The sequence below is a fragment of the Emys orbicularis genome, chromosome 11 (assembly GCF_028017835.1).
Source record: "Emys orbicularis isolate rEmyOrb1 chromosome 11, rEmyOrb1.hap1, whole genome shotgun sequence".
NCBI classification, from domain to species: Eukaryota; Metazoa; Chordata; order Testudines; family Emydidae; genus Emys; species Emys orbicularis.
The window spans coordinates 71,105,785-71,123,144 of NC_088693.1; the positions used below are offsets into that span (position 1 = coordinate 71,105,785).

The following is a 17,360-nucleotide window of genomic DNA, read 5'->3' on the forward strand; positions in this document are numbered from 1 at the left end:
TTCATCAGTACATAACACAACAACTATAGTAGATTGTGTAACACTAACTTCACTGATTGGCACTGCAGAGAAAACACCACTGAAATGGGAAAATACCACATGATGTACTATTCTGCTCCACTGTACATTAACACACCCTCCTGATGTTTAACTTGCAACTCCCAGTATTTTTGGGTAGCATGCAAAGAGAAATAATGAAATCAGGAGAGGACAAGATAGAACTCTATATACAAAGAGCGCAATGAAGCTACATGAGCAAACCCCGAATAACTTGTGGGAGTTGTAGGCACTGAGTACCTTGAATGAAGTTCTCAGCAATCTAAAGTATCAAGCCCCAAAGCATATATTTACTACAGTAAACATCTTCTCCTGTCTGCATCCTAACTGCTCCATTTAACCGAGGCTGTTAATATGCTAGTTTGTGACAGGAGCAAATGCTATATGCTTTTCATATTTCCATAACATCCCTAAACAAAAGAGCCACAAGCAGAAACGCACAACCCAAAATTAATCTAAGTGGCAGTGAACATAATAATAGTGCTGTGGCACAAGAGAGACAGGTTTAGCAGTTAACATGGCCCTTCACTTCCTCAGGCATATTACGGAGTTGATCAATAGTCTGGGAACATGACCTGTTATAGGGTGATGACTCACTACACAAGTTCCTTCATGACGGCAGATTTATAGATAAGAATGAATGTAGACTTGAGGTGGAACTACTTGGCCATCCTTCCTGCGTGAGCACAAATGCCACAGACACAGCTGGTGCAGCTCATTTCAATTATGTTTCAGTAGTATAATCAAATTTCTGTTTTTATTAAATGGTAAAATGGAGTTTTGCTTTTAACAGGGGTTGCACAAAAATGAAACCATCAGAAGGTCATCATAAGACTTGTACTGCCTGACAACCTGAGTTTCATTCTCTGCAGCAGCTGCACGTCAAAAGTTTCTGTCTCCACTACTTGCAAGACCCTGTCCCCAGTATTATGGAAAGAGGAGGACAGGAATCATGGTGAAATGGGCTCTCATATTCAGCCAAGATGTGATCACTTGGCAATGTAAGCATTCCCAAAAGTGTGGTATGTAAAGCAGACAGACAGCAAGGAGACAAGGAAAGTAAAGAGGAGATGTATCATGTGTGTCACTAACCATGGTTTAAGCAAATGACTTATCTGTCAAACCAGTACAATTGCACAACAGAACACTGCTAGTACTAACAGAGTTCACAATCTGTTAGTCTTTAAGGTGCCACCAGACTCCTTGTTGTCACAACCAATTTCCCTTTATGTAGTTTATTTCAAAATTCAATAAGCTATTTTTTAAGTGTTACTGAAAGTCAATCTGTTGTGGTCACAATAGCACTTAATTCAATATCATTTTGTTCTAGGTATCGCCATGTGTTTCACTCTCCGTGTAGCATGTACACATCTGAAATAAAAACAGAATCAACTTGGCTGACTTGTCATTAACACACTGTCAGCTGTGATGCTGCTCTGACGGATAGGTGGATTTGGCAGGTGCAAATCTACCGTTGCCATTTCTTGCGTCCTGGGATAATCTCCACTTTAACCAAGGTTTTGGGAGAAAGAAAAAAAAAAACCTCCCACTCAGTACAGGAAAGTTTACTTAGTGAGTGAGGTGCCAGCTGTCCTCAAGTTGTACAAAATTATATTAGTTTGTTTCATTTTGTGCTCTCCTGATTGGAAAAGCTGAGCAAAAATGAGTGAATCTTAGCATAATCTTTTTAGTTTTCACCACTGCTCCTGCTGGAAACCTGCGCTATGCATTTTCAGCTGGGTCTAGTCTTTTCTTTTCTCACCTCATCTCAGCAGCAGAATTACGTCAACTTAAGTTACATGGGAATTCAGCCAGCACAACTATTACATAGTGTGTGTGTCGACACTATGCTCTTTGTGTCGGTGGTGCGCATCCCACTAGGAGCGCTTGTATCGACGCAGAGAACAGTGTACCATGGGTAGCCATCCCACTGTGCAACTTGCCACCATGTAGTGTAGGGTGTTTGGGGAAGGTTTTGCAATGCCTCATGGGTCAGAAACAAGTCATACAGGGATCCCGGGGAGCACGGGTTCAACTTCCCATAATGCAGTGTTTTCTATCCCATAATCTTATCTGTATCCCATAATGTTTCACGCCTCCTTTCAAAATCACCCACACAAACCTGCGCGTCCCATCTCCCTGTCCGCCATCTGTGACAGAGGCATGGATCCTGCACAGCTCTGCACTATTGTGATAAGCGTGAGCCCAGGACAATATCTGCAGAGCCGCAAGAGGAGCTGCGGGGAAATATGATGATGTGGGACATAGAAAGAAACAATTCAAGGTTGCTGGTGGCATTCATGGAACAGCTTCAGACAGTGGAGTGTCAGTTCTGGGCCCAAGTAACAAGCATGGTCATGCAGGCTTGGGATGACAAGCACTGGCTGCAGAACTTTCAGATGCTCAAGGCCACATTTCTGGATCTGTGTGCAGAGCTCCCTCCAGCATAGCAACACCAAAATGAGATCCGCACTGACAGTGGAAAAGCGAGTGGTGATCGTACTGTGGAAACTTGCAATGCCAGATTGCTACCGATCAGTCATTAATTGATTTGGAGTTAGGAAATCCAAAATGGGGTCTGTTATGATGCAAGTGTGCAGGGCCTCTAATTGCTCCTGCTAGGATGAACTGTGAATCTGGCCAATGAGCAGGACATAGTGGGTGGTTTTGCAGCAATGGGCTTCCCAAACTGCGGTGGGGTGATAGATGGCACGCATATCCCCATTTTGGCACCAGACCACCTTGCCATAGAGTACACCAACAGAAAGTGCTACTTTCCCATGGTAATACAAGAACTGGTGGATCACTGGGGACACTTCACCAACCTCAGTGTGGGCTGGCCAGGAAAGGTGCACAATACATGCATCTTTAGGAACACAGGACAGTTCAGAGAGGTGCAAGCAGGGACTTGCTTTCACAACCAGTAGCTTACCACTAGCAATGTTGAAATGCCAACAGTGATCCTGGGAGACCCAGCCTACCCCTTGCTCCCATGGCTCATGAAGCCATACACCAGCACCCTGACAGCACCAAGGAGTGCTTTAACTATAGGCTGAGCAGGTGCAGAATGACAGTTGAACGTGCCTTTGGGCGTTTGAAGGGTTGCTGGCGCTGTCTACTCAAGAGATTGGACCTCAGGGAAAAAAATATTCCAATGGTTATAGCTGCTTGCTGTATAGTATCTGTGAAGCAAAGTGGAGATGGAGCAGCTGTCTGCTGATTTTGAGCACCCAGATACCAGGGCTATAAAAAGAGCTCAACATGGAGCTATACGGCTTAGGGAGGCTTTGAAAGACCATTTTAATAGTGAGCCAGAGTAGAGAGTGTTGCTGTAATTTGCTCTACCTGTCTTTGCTCTTTTGCAGCCCTGTATGAACCATTTAGTGAATTCTGTGTGTGAAATAATATAACATTGCCAATGCACCTATTAATACTGTCTGTGAATGATGTCAGCACCACCTAGCATATGTTGAGAACTAATACACGTGAATTATGTTTCCCAAAATACCTTTATTCCACAATGATGCAAACAGAAAAAACATTTTTAACTTAAACTTAATAAATTAAGGAAAAAGAACTTATGATGGGGAAAGAACAGTCATTTCCATTTCAAATTCACATACACCAAACATGTCTTTCCCAGGTCAGCATAGTGCAACTGTGAATGTCTTTAATGTTCCCAGGGGTGGAATGGGAAGGACAGTGCAGCAGCCCAACGCCACACAGAATGTTGAGGGGCAGGGGGCACAGAGAGTTCCCGGTATGCAGTTCTCTATGGGCTGCAGAGAGAAGCGAGCATAGGATTGTTGAACCTGCAGATCCACCAGAGTCTGCAGCATGGCTGTTTGCTGCCTGAGAAGTGCAAGCATCTCCAGCAGCACGTCCCTCTCCTTTTCCTGCAGCTCTCTTCTCCACCCTATCCCTCTCCATGCTGTCTGCAATGGTGATCCTCCAAGCCCTGTGCTTTTATCGGAGGCAGTGGAGGGTTGCAGGATCTCTTGGAACATGTCACCCCAAGTCCTTTTCCTTCTTCTCTTTATCTGGCTTGTCCGTTCTGCTGGTGTGGATGGAGAAACCCTCATGGCCACATTTGCAGCTGCTGAAGATACAATATACAGAAATACCATTGTCAGTGTATTCATGAGATAAACCAAAATCCTGGAGGCTGAACTCACTCCCTTTGATCCACACAAGTTGTTAGCACTACAGTCTCACTTCTCATTGGGATTTATACAGCATGAGCCATGGTGAGCACAGCCCTGGGGTGGGGGGCAAATTGGGGAAATGAGGGGAGATGGCTCACAGGCATGAGTATGCGTGTATAGGGCAAATGAACTGAATATTGGCACCGCTTTCCACAGGCAGTGGTGACTATAGCTGACCTCTCACCCCTGAGGGTAATGGGTGAGAGGGATCCTATGCTGCTAGCCTGTATGCTGCAATGGTTCCCACTCAAGTAATCGCTATGGGGCTTGGGAAAGCGTCCTACCACAGGAGAAGAAATAAGGCAGCCCTCCCCAGAAACCTACAGCAGAGGATTGCAGACAAACTCCAGGAAAGTTTCATCGAGATATCTATGAAGATTCATGGCACATCCTGGTGCACATAAATAGTGTGTTCTGCGGGGCCCCCTCTGCCTAACTGTCGAGGGGGATGAGAAGCAGACAATTACTCTTCCTCTACTATTTGTTTCACTACCTCTTCTAGAATAAGAGTAAATCAATAGATGTATACTGCTATTTTGTGGGTTCCATCCCTGTAATTTCAAAGAAAACAGCATACTTACCAGAGGTTCTTTCCCCTGCATCAGGATCGACTGTGCTGGACTGTAGGGACTGGCCGGACTGCGCTGGAGTCAAAAACATGTCCTGGTTTGCTGAGCAGCTGCCTCCCCCAATCACCTGTCCCCCACATTCTACTCCTCCTCCACTTCCTCATCCAACACCTCCTCTTCGCTGTTCACAGCAGAGGCCTCTGACTCTGGCTCCTCCGAAGTATCCATAGGGCTCTTGGGAGTGATGCTGGAGTCTCATCTAAGGATGGCATGCAGCTCTTTGTAAAAGCAAGTTTGTGGCTATGCACCAGAGCAATTGTTAGTTTCCCTTGCCTTCTGGTACACCTGTTGCAGATCCTTGGCTTTCACATAGCTCTGCTTTTCGTCCCTCTTGTAGCCGTTCTCCTCCATGCCCCAAGTGATCTGCTCGTAGATGTCGATGTTTCTACGGCTGCATCTGAGCTGTGCAAAACCTCTTCTCCCCACAGACCCAGGAAATCCACCATCTCCTGTTTTCTCCAGGCGGGGGAGCATCTGCAGCATGTAGTCAGCGTGGTCAGCTAGGCAGTTGCTAGGTCTACTCTCCAAGCCAGGCAACCAGGAAATGGAATTTCAAAAATTCACAGGGCTTTAAAGGAGAAAGGCAGTTCTCTGGCCAGCTGGCTGCTTGGCAGCAGAGTTCACACTGGTGACCAGAGTGGTCAGGGTGGGGCATTGTGGGATACTTCAACTGTTATTGGCCTCCAGGAGGTAAGTAACACAATGTCTACACTGACACTGCAACAGTCTAACTACATCGGCCGTGACTCTACGCCACTGGGGGAGGTGATTTTATTAAGTTGGCATAACAGGGCAGTTACGTGGGCGGGAGCGAAATGTAAGTGTATACGCATACATAGCTATGTCAATGTAAGCTGCCTTGCATCAAATTAACTGTGTAATGTAGACCAGGAATAAATCCTTGCACAAGCTTACAGAATCATATCAGTTTTGTCTTGCAGATTCTATTTTAAAAGGCAGCAGGAGAGAGACAGGCTCTGATCTGGTTGCACAAGAGGTGGCAAGGGAACATCTTCATATCCCCAAAACAGTGAAGGCAAGAGAGAAATTCAGACTATCCACCTCATATGCACACACAGCCCCCACGCTAACAAAAAATGGGATGGGGAGAAGATAGAAAAAAGATAAGGAGACAAGAGGTGGAATCCTGCACAAACAGCATGAGATCCTGTTTTCGTCTTTGTTTTCACTGAGGGATAACTAACACACATCAGCTATACCGCTGCAAAAACCTAGTCGAGACAAGGCAGTGGAGTTTTTATTGTGAAGTAAATAGGTGAGGTCAGCCACAAACGAGGGTAGAGCATTGACCATGACTTTTTACCTTACAGGTAAAACTACAACGTGCCCTGTCTCCACTAGCTATATTTCTGTAACATCCTAATGTGTATTAGTTATCCCACAGTAACAATGCACTTTATTTCGGGGCAATGAAGCCAAAGCCTCTGTGACTAAACAAAGGCCCCTTACTTACCTCGACTCCTCCAACAATGCCTGAAAGCAGCAAGCATATGCAGCATGCCCAGCTTTTTGAACAGGTTAGTCCCCAAGGTGTTGAATTGTTGGGGAATAGCCAATGCCTACTGTTAACTAAATGTTTGCTACTGTAGGCTCAATTGACATACTATGTACAGTGTAACAGTTTAATGCAGAGACAATAAGTCTATGACCAATTCAATTAGGTAAAAAGTAATAGAGTTTGTCATAAGAACCCTACAGGCAAAGGAAACTCAGAGGAGGCTGCTCTTGTGTTTCTAGTCCCGCTGTACTTAAATATCCTAGAATAAACAGACACACAGCTGAGAGTTCACAGGAGAGTTACTGGGGATTCAATTCTTCTGGGCCACAACAAGATCTTTTTCACTGTAACTTGCTTTATGCTCTGGACTTGAAAAATTACCACACTTAACCGCCAGAGAACTAAACCCACTGACCAGAAATCACTATAAAAGTCAAATGTGCGCACACACAAAAATTCCCACCACCAAGTTGCAGACATTCAGAGGCAATAAGTCTAGTTCCATGTCTTAGTGCTGGGATTATTAGGAGGTTGTCCCCAGCAGGATACACAGTTCATGCTTTGCATCAGTATCTCCTGGGTGCCTGATAACTTTGAAATCTTCCTGTCCCCATCTGAATGCTGGAAGGAAGTTTTCTCCATCTTCAACCCAAAAGCTGCCTCATTACAGTGAAGGGGAGCTTCTCAGCTATTCTATCAACCCCATCATCATTTGGGGCACCCCAGTTCCTGCCTCTAGTGTTGTTCTTCGGTTTCAAAACAGCAGCTCTGTGAAATTCCCTCATCTGCGCCATGCATTTTTATCTCCAGATATTCCTTTCATCAATGGCATCTCCCACCTACACTCTCTTCAAGCTCAGCTAAAGTAATGCCAAAAATAAACAGTTTCTAAAAAGCTGCTTTAATTCACATTCTTCTGGAACTAACACTAAGACAATCTGGTATCTTGCCTCTCACTAATCTCCAGTCTTTTAGGAAATCAAATGGAGTCCTGACAAAAAGCAACAGAAAAAAACATTTCAGCTAGACAATTCATTTTGAAATTCTTTTTTAAAACTTGGGAGTGAAAAAAATTGGTCCTATGCAGAGACCCTGGAGGAATCTAATAGACACATTCCACTTAAAAAGTGATCAGTTTCAAGCAGTGCTCTAAAACTTGATCTGGTACTACATGTGCCTCCTAGTCCGCCTGCCCGTTTTTGCATTTTAGAATATTTTTTATTTTCAAACGTTTTTTCTCTACCACCCCACCCACCCCTTTACTGCAAGGCCTCTCTACTCCCAAAAAACAGAGCAAGTTACACTGGGGAAATGACTACTACACACAAAACACTGTTAATTGCACTAAGTAACCAAGTTGAAAAAAAACAACAGGAAAAAGCATCGTCTTCAATCTCAGTAACATTCTAAGATGTTAAAAGTTTAGACAGAGGGGTCTTTAAGTTATGTCCCATTAATATTTATATTCAAGGTTTAATATTATCTAAATATTTTTATAAAGGAAAAACCTGGCAGACTTTAAAATATAACCTTACGAATGTTCCACTTCTGTGTAATGCAGTAAGAATGGAATGCAAAAGTAAAGAAAACAAATGTAAATAAAAAATATTACTTACCACTTTCAGTTCTGGTACAGATCGACTTAGTGTCCACTCCTGGCTATTTACAAAAGCATCTGTAAAAACAAAACAAAACATATATATATTTAGAAAGGTACACTATTAGTTTAGTAAAGCTGTATTTTTTATTCCTGCTGAAGCAGCCAAAAAAGCATCTAGGCCTTCAAATAATGGAAAAACCAGAAGCCTCATTCAAACCTCAGTAATTTATGTATGCTTCCATCATTGAGGTTCAGATATTACAATATTTATGTATTGACAATGCAGAAGGCACAGCCACAGCTAATTTTATCATGTGATCCCAACGCAGATTTATATTGCAGTTAGAATTTTAATTCAATCCTTGCAGGTTATGGAAAAACTCTTCTCCTCTCCCTTGTTTCGCCAAAGCTGGGAGTTACCAGGTCAAAGGGATATAAACAGTTAAAAGGTGACACGATTCTCATGAAGGGGAGTGATAAAACAACTGGGCAAGACTGAAAGACACTCCCCAAAGCAGGAAGAGAATGCGTAAAGGGAAGAGAAAGAGGCTTTGAGGAGGAGTCTATAGCAAGTTAAACCAACTAGGGATCCCAAGAAGAAGGTGAATAGACACCTAGGCCTTGGCTACACTCGCGGATTCACAGCGCTGCCGCGGCAGCGCTGTGAAGCGCGAGTGTAGTCGCGCCGCCAGCGCTGCGAGAGCTCCACCTCTCCGAGGGGAATAGCTTGCAGCGCTGCGAGGGAGCGTGCAGCGCTGCAGGCGCTGATTACACTGGCGCTTTACAGCGCTGCACTCGCTGCGCTCAGGGGAGGTGTTTTTTCACACCCCTGAGCGCAGCAAGTGCAGCGCTGTGAATTGCCAGTGTAGCCAAGGCCTTCGTAAACTAGACACGCATATACTCAGTATATTAGTACAAAAGCATTTAAGACAAACAGATCTTAAACAAAAACATTGCTTTAAGGAGGCTGACTAGTAACTGGTTAGCACTTGCACATCTAGAGGGAACAATATTACAGGGTCTGGACATAAATCAGAGCTGCTGAGGTATATAATGTTTTATACACAGGGCCAGACCTGAGAGCAGGGGATCATGTGATTCCACCCTGAGAGCTGAAGCGAGAGGCCCAAGGCTTGGGGGTAGGGGGGTTGGCTCAGAGACCCCAAGAGGGGTCAGAGGGGCACTTTAGTAACTGTGACAAGTATCACAAGTGCTTTCTATGTAAAGTTTAGGGCTTAAATAAAATAAAAGAAATTAATCTCTCACAAACGTATGGCATCAGCAAGTTCTGGTTCTACAGAGCAATTCACACAAACTTTTTCAGAGAAACTGTCCTCTTCGTTGACAACACTGCTTGACTAAAAACTAGAGAGATATAGGTTTTTCTTCACAGCCAACTTGAAAATGTCAAACACGACACCCTAAACTCAGTATACACTAAGTCAACTTCTCACACCCAGAGTTTCTAGTCTTGCCTATAAGTGACAGAAATAAACCTCTAGTTCTGTTGTGGAGAAACATTTACATTTAAGCAAGTGTTCAGTATCTCTCTTCTCTCAGTAAAGTTTATTTAACTTACTGGAGAAGAAATCAGTCTCAGGCACTGAAGTCCAAGTAGTAGTGCCCTAAATTACTGCACCATAAAAAATTACAACTTCGTAAAAAACACAATTTATGGAAATGCTTTACAAACCCCATCTGTGTTCCCTACAAGCTAAGCATGAATTACATGCAAACTTCTCCAGTGACTTTTATGAATGATGGGAGAAATCCCAGAGCCTTCACTATCTTAATGTTTCATTACTCTTATCACATTTCCCCCTCACCAGCCCTCAAAGAAAAATGTAGTTATTTAATACACAATTGGGTATCACTCATTGATTTGGAAGCGTTTTCTCTCTCCTTTTTATACTCAGTCCACATAAAAAACGGTTACCCACCTTTCGCAACTGTTGTTCTTCGAGATGTGTTGCTCATGTCCATTCCAATTAGGTGTGTGCGCCGCATGCACAGTAGCCGGCAGGTTTTTCGCCTAGCGATAGCCATCGGTTCAGGCACACCCTGAAATGGCGCCTCTGTGGTGCCGTGTATATGGTCCTGCCGACCCACCACCTCTCCAGGTCCTTCTTACCAGCATTGCTCCGACAGAGGGGGTCTTGGAATGGACATGAGCAATACATCCCAACCAACGTCCAAAGAGTGGAATTTTTTCTCCCGGCTGTTTGCAAGTGGCTTAGAGTAAAAAAAACTGGAAGAAAAATGTCCTGCTGAAGCAAGAGGAACGAGCGTTCCGGTTAACTGTCACAGGCGATAAGAAGGAACAGAAGATGCGGCGGGTTGGCAGTACCCTATATACTGCACCCCGAGGCGCCACCTGAACCGACCCAATGGGTACCGCTAGGGGAAAATCCTTCCAGCGACTGTGCATGCAGCGTGCACACACCTCACTGGAATCGACATGAGCGAGCACTCGAAGAAGAATTTTACATTTCAATTCTGCCTTTGAATTCAGATAGTTGTGTTGGTAGGACTGGCCACAGCATTTGAGAAATGGCTCCCAAATGTGCAAGTACACAAAACATTCATATCCAAGTATTGTACAGTTCCAGTTCTGTGAAGGTCACGACACCCAAATTCTCCTGATAGGTGGGGGGAGGGGGGGTTCTTCAGATGGCAGCCCAGCAGGCTTTGAAATCTTCTGGATTAATTCTACTTATTTAGGTCTCTAAGGCCAGCTATACCTGCCGTTTTTAGGAGTTCTATAGGATCAGAACTCTCACCCAGTCATGGAGGACATACTAAACAGGATCCCTGTTCAAAGATCAGAAAGTCCAACAGTGGACCAAACCTCAAACCGTTTAGCAATATCTATAGCAGAATTTAGGTTGAATATTCTGTTATCCTTATTGTTAGAGGAGAAATTGCTATGATTAATTTTAGCAATATTATTTGAGCACAGCCACTGATCTCAACCACGCGCAATACACAGAAGTTACAGTCTTTGCCCATGGAAGCTGGAGATCTAGACTGAACACATTGCCACTCAGTCAGAATGCGAGCCTCCTTGGGAAAGAGATGAAGGTCTGACCTCAAAGCACTGCATAAAGATTTGGCGCTTTTGTGTTTCTGGGGGAGCGGGGGGCAAAGTGCGATAGGTTATGCATAGCAGTACATGTTTTGACACTATTGCTGCAAATGTAATTTTCTCATCTAATTTACATTTGCGTGTAAATGACATTTTTTTCTAGAACATACATGTTCGTTATGCAACAAGGAAAACCAAGTAAACCAAGATGAAAAGTAACTGAACATTTGCGGAAGCTTAAATGTTACAAAAAATATAGTTCTCCATTAGCAACACTGACTTAAACGGCTTCTGTGCAATGATACAATGCTATAGCTCAGTGAATAATGAATAGAAATCTTTAGTTGTACCAGATACAGACTAAGAATTAGCTCTTTAATTTACAATAGTCACTGGAAGAGACTTTGACAATTATTAGGAGGCAGTGTTGCCAAGTGGATAGTACACTGGAATGGGACTTAGGAGACCTGGAGTCTATTCCCAGCTTTGCTACTGGCCTGCTGGTGAGCTTGGGGAAGCCACAGCCCCTCTGTGTGCCTCAGTTTTCCTATCTGTAAAATGGAGATAATGATCTGGGCCTCTTTTGTAAAGTACTCAGATCTACTAACAACAAGTGCTATGTTAGAGCTAGGTATTATTATGACCATGTAGTTCGTCTAAACAGATCATCTAAGTAAAGAACAGGGAAACAGCACCAAGATGATGACTCCAGTGACGTGTCAAAGGTACCAATGAGAGTGGTTTCACATTTTGCATGGGAAGGGGAGAGGGAGAGTAACAGGATGGCAACATGTGACAGGCCTGTAGGCAAACATACCCAGCTAGCCTGTGATTAATTTCACTGGTTCAGCTAGCCAGGGTCACAGCCTAGTGACTACACTTGTTGTGGATTTGGCTGCAGTGGACGGAGGGCAGAAATGTTATGACTCCAACCTCTCTCAAACTGCTAATTTCAAAACCAGAGGTCAGTTAGACCAAACAGTCACCAAAAAAAAATTGCATATTTCCACAGATGCCTCCAGTCTCTCTACAGTTCTAGAATTTCCAGGGCAAATATTCAAAATCATGTTTTTGCAACATTTAATATATTCTTTATTTGCACCTCAACACTGACATAATTCCAAGTTTGGCCAGCCTTGGACACCTTTTAAAGTTAGTTTCATTTCTGTGTACACTCTAACAGACTAGTTTTGAACTTTCACTGCTTCATGGTGACTAACATTATGAAAACCTGCACATAACCCTGACTTTTCTTAATTCATATCAACCAAAAATGTCTAGGTAAGTGCTTCTTTCCTTCCCCCTTTCAATTAAAGATATGCCATTTTAAAAAATTATCAAAAAGTCAACACTTTTCTCCACAAGATGCTTAGAAAGTTAGCTTTAAAAGTATATGTGAACCTCAGCAGATAGAAAGCCCAAACAAGAGCAATGACGTTAGAACAATGGTCAAGATTACAATAAAAAGCAAAATCAAACCAAATAAACTAGGAAATGAAAAGTAGCAATCTCACCTGCAACTGAATCAGACCCCCGCAAAATTGCTTTACTTTTCACAGCCGATAAAAGCTATTGTAAACGACAGACAAGCAAATTGTAAAATATGCCATTTAAGAAAACCAAATGCTAAGCTATTTATGTCATTCTATATTAATGTAAGGTTTCCAAGAATTAATAATTCTACTGATTTAACCTACTCTGCAATTATTATAGCTATAGGTTTGATCTACTGTATTAATAATCTCAAAAGCAAAACTGTAAAAAGCTACTACTTATGTTTTGGCTAGAAGAGTCCTGAATGGCCAGCGTAAAGCCTTGAGAATCTGCCTCCTTTACAAAACTCCCAGAAAACACCATCCTAGCCACCATGGATGTAGAGGCTCTCTACACAAACATCCCACACACAGATGGAATACAAGCTGTCAGGAACAGTATCCCTGATGATGACACAGCACAACTTATTGCTGAGCTCTCTGACTTTATCCTCACGCACAATTATTTCAAATTTGGTGACAATATATACCTCCAAACCAGTGGCACCGCTATGGGCACCCGCATGGCCCCACAATATGCCAACATTTTTATGGCTGACCTGGAACTACGCTTCCTCAGCTCTCGTCCACTCACGCCCCTTCTCTACCTACGCTACATTGATGACATCTTCATCATCTGGACCCATGGGAAGGAGACCCTGGAAGAATTCCACCATGATTTCAACAGCTTCCACCCCACCATCCACCTCAGCCTGGACCAATCTACACGGGAGGTCCACTTCCTAGACACCACCGTACAAATAAGCGATGGCCACGTTAACACCACCCTATACCGAAAACCCACCGACCGCTACGCCTATCTTCATGCCTCCAGCTTCCACCCCGGACACACCACACGATCCATCGTCTACAGCCAAGCACTGAGGTACAATCGCATCTGCTCCATCCCTCAGACAGAGACCAACACCTACAAGATCTTCACAAAGCATTCTCAAAACTACAATACCCACACAAGGAAATAAAGAAACAAATCAACAGAGCCAGACGTGTACCCAGAAGCCTCCTGCTACAAGACAGGCCCCAAAAAGAAACCAACAGAACTCCACTTGCCATCACCTACAGTCCTCAGCTTAAACCTCTCCAACGCATCATCAGTGATCTACAACCCATCCTGGACAATGATCCCTCACTTTCACAGACCTTGGGAGGCAGGCCAGTCCTCGCCCACAGACAACCCACCAACCTTAAGCATATTCTCACCAGCAACCACGCACCGCACCATAACAACTCTAACTCAGGAACCAACCCATGCAACAAACCTCGATGCCAACTCTGCCCACATATCTACACCAGCAACACCATCACAGGACCTAACCAGATCAGCTACAACATCACCGGCTCATTCACCTGCACGTCCACCAATGTTATATATGCCATCATGTGCCAGCAATGCCCCTCTGCTATGTACATTGGCCAAACTGGACAGCCACTACGCAAGAGGATAAATGGACACAAGTCAGATATCAGGAATGGCAATATACAAAAACCTGTAGGAGAACACTTCAACCTCCCTGGACACACAATAGCAGATGTAAAGGTAGCCATCTTACAGCAAAAAAACTTCAGGACCAGACTCCAAAGAGAAACTGCTGAGCTCCAGTTCATTTGCAAATTTGACACCATCAGATCAGGATTAAACAAAGACTGTGAATGGCTATCCAACTACAGAAGCAGTTTCTCCTCCCTTGGTGTTCACACCTCAACTGCTAGCAGAGCACCTCACCCTCCCTGATTGAACTAACCTCGTTATCTCCATACTGATTTATACCTGCCTCTGGAGATTTCCATTACTTGCATCTGAAGAAGTGAGGTTCTTACCCACGAAAGCTTATGCTCCCAATACTTCTGTTAGTCTTAAAGGTGCCACAGGACCCTCTGTTGCTAAAATAAACCAGTATTTCCCTAAATGGGGGAATACACCTTTTGAGGGGTCAGGAAGAATTAGCCACTCCAGAGTGGCACAAACAGGTTTCAGCGGTTCTCCAGATTCTCAGCTTTAATTAAAAAATAGGTCTAGCTGTTATGGTTGCAAAGAAACCCTCCAAAATATGAAACAATTATAACTAATGCAGAGACACTTGCCTGAATTTGCAGAGAGGCTGGGAAAAAAAAGCTATCTACCTTTTCATAACTGTTCGAGATGTGTTGCTCATGTCCATTTCAAGTAGGTGTGTGTGCGTCGCGTGCACAGTCGTCGGAAGGTTTTTTTCCCCTATCAGTATCAGTCAGGTCAACTGTGTATCCCCCTGGAGTTGCGCCTTCATGGAGTTGCCCTGCTGACCCCTCTCCCCCGCCTCTTCAGTTCCTTCTTGCCCACTTACTCCAACAGAGGGGTAGGTCTTGGAACAGACATGAGCAACACATTGTGCCCTCGTGGAGTACGCTGCCAGAGTGGGGGCAGGTATCTTTGCCAAGTCACAGCACGCCCAGATGCAGGCCGTGATCCATGAGGATATCTTTTGGGACGACACTGGAAGCCCCTTCATCCTTTCCACAATTGCAACAAACAGTTGTGTTGATCTCCTAAACGGCTTAGTTCTTTTGATATAAAAAGCCAGTGCATGCCTGACGTCCAGGGAGTGGAGCATTCGCTCCCGGTTGTTGGTGGGTGACTTAGGGAAGAAAACTAAGGAAAATGTCTTGGTTTGCATGGAATTGCGAAACCACCTTTGAGAGAAAGGCCAGGTGGGGTCGTACCTGAACCTAGTCCTTATAGAAGGCAGTATATGGAGATTCAGCAGTCAGGGCCTTAATCTCAGACACCCTCCTGGCTGAAGTTATAGCCACCAGGAACACTACTTTCCAGGAAAGGTAAAGAAGTGAGCATGTAGCTAAGCGCTTGAAGGGTCCCCCCCATCAGACTTGAAAGTACCAAGTTAAGATCCCATGCAGGGATCAGTTGTCTTACTTGAGGTACAGTCTATCTAGTCATTTGAGGAAGTGGCCGACCATTGGGTTAGCAAAAACCGATCGACTGGCAAATCCGGGATGGAAGGCCAAGATTGCAGCCAGGTGCACCTTTATTGACAACACTGACAGGCCTTGCTGTTTCAGGTACAATAAATAGCCCAGGATAAAGGGAATCAAAGACTGTAAAGGCAGAGTGTCCTTTTGTAATGACCAAATGGAGAATTCTCTTCCACTTAACTAAATAAGTGACCGTAGTAGACAGTTTCCTGCTGCCGAGGAGGACCTCTCTAACAGGGTCTGAGCATGCCAACTCCAAGGGGTTTACCCATGGAGTTTCCATACCGTGAGGTGAAGAGACTTGAGATTGGGATGCCAGAGGTGGCCATGGTCCACAGTGATCAAGTTCAGGACCACGGGCATGGTGATCAGCGTGTCCACTGACAGGTCTAGGAGGGTAAACTAACTATTTACAGGATACAAAGAGAAATGTCCACTAGGGGATCGCTTGCTATGGCAAGAGAGAGAAGCAGCTCCAACGACCGTCATGGGAGGTAAGAAGGAACAGAAGAGGCGGGGGGTCGGCAGGGCCCTATATATGGCACCATGAAGGTGTAACTCCAGGGAGCTTCACAGCCGACCCGACGGGTACTGCTAGGGGAAAAACCTGACAACCACGCACGCGGTGCGCACACACACCTACTTGGAATGGACATGAGCAAGCACTCGAAGAACATCATCAGCTTTCCTAGAATCATAGCTGGAAGGGACCTAGAGAGATCATTTAAGTCCAGCCCCCTTAAGACCAACTATACCTAGACCATTCCTCAATGTGTTTGTCTAACCAGTTCTTAAAAACCTCAAATGAGAGGGATTCCACAACCTCTTTTGGAGGCCCTATTCCCAAACTTTATTATCCTTAGAAAGTATTTCCTAATATCTAACCTAAATCTCCCTCGTTCCAGATTAAGCCAATTACTGCTTGCCCTACCTTCAGCGGACACGTCTTCTTTATAACAGCCCTTAACATATCTGAAGTCCTTATCAGGTCCCCTCTCGGTCTTCTTTTCTCAAAACTGACATGTCCAAGTTATTTAACCTTTCCTCATAGGTCATATTTTCTCAACCTGTCACAGATACTAACACAAATAATTTTCTCTACACCACCACTCACACAGGCTAAGGATCAGGTCCATCTGGGTCAGTTACTATATTGCCTGAGGACCAAAGCCTGGAGTTCTTACTCCCACTGGCCAAGATTTACCTAGATGCTGCTGTTAATACTTTAATACTCTATCTTTCTTACTCACTCTGTAGCTTTGGAGACGTCATCTCAGAGTAGGTGAGCTTTGTCAAAATGAACATTGAAGGTTTTCTCTACGCTTTATGTTCACCTGACCAAAATGCTCAGATCTGTGGGCTGTCCCAAACAATGTGCGTCTGGTTCCCTTGCACACATCCATTTCCAGGGCTTGAACCACTGCTCACTGAAATAAATGGCACTGACTGAACAGGCTTCGGATCTGGCCCTATTTGAGGAGTGAACATCTGCATTCACTGCAATGGGTGCCAACCCACATCCCAGTGACGAACCCTTAAATGCCAACATCGTTAACTGTTTCACAGCTCAAAGATTGTGAGAAATGAGACAAAGTCTAACCATGAAAACCTACACTAGCATTTCCCAAAGTGTCTGCTCCTGGCAGGGATAGGGTATGGGAAACGTGCACAGGACTACCAAAGGTGGCATGTAAGATGTATAAATTAAGATGTGTTAGGACTTCAGTACCTCATGATAGACTTGA

At 44.2% G+C, this 17,360-nt stretch overlaps 1 protein-coding gene across 3 annotated transcripts in view; it reads right to left on the minus strand.

Moving 5' to 3' along the window:
• The window catches only part of AGAP1 (ArfGAP with GTPase domain, ankyrin repeat and PH domain 1), a 634,167-nt gene that overhangs the window by 401,876 nt on the left and 214,931 nt on the right, over positions 1-17,360 (minus strand). For all 3 annotated transcript variants that reach the window (XM_065412924.1, XM_065412923.1, XM_065412922.1), the window contains exon 2: positions 8,027-8,085. In XM_065412924.1, the coding sequence (XP_065268996.1) occupies positions 8,027-8,085 (59 nt within the window). The remainder of the gene's footprint in view (positions 1-8,026; positions 8,086-17,360) is intronic.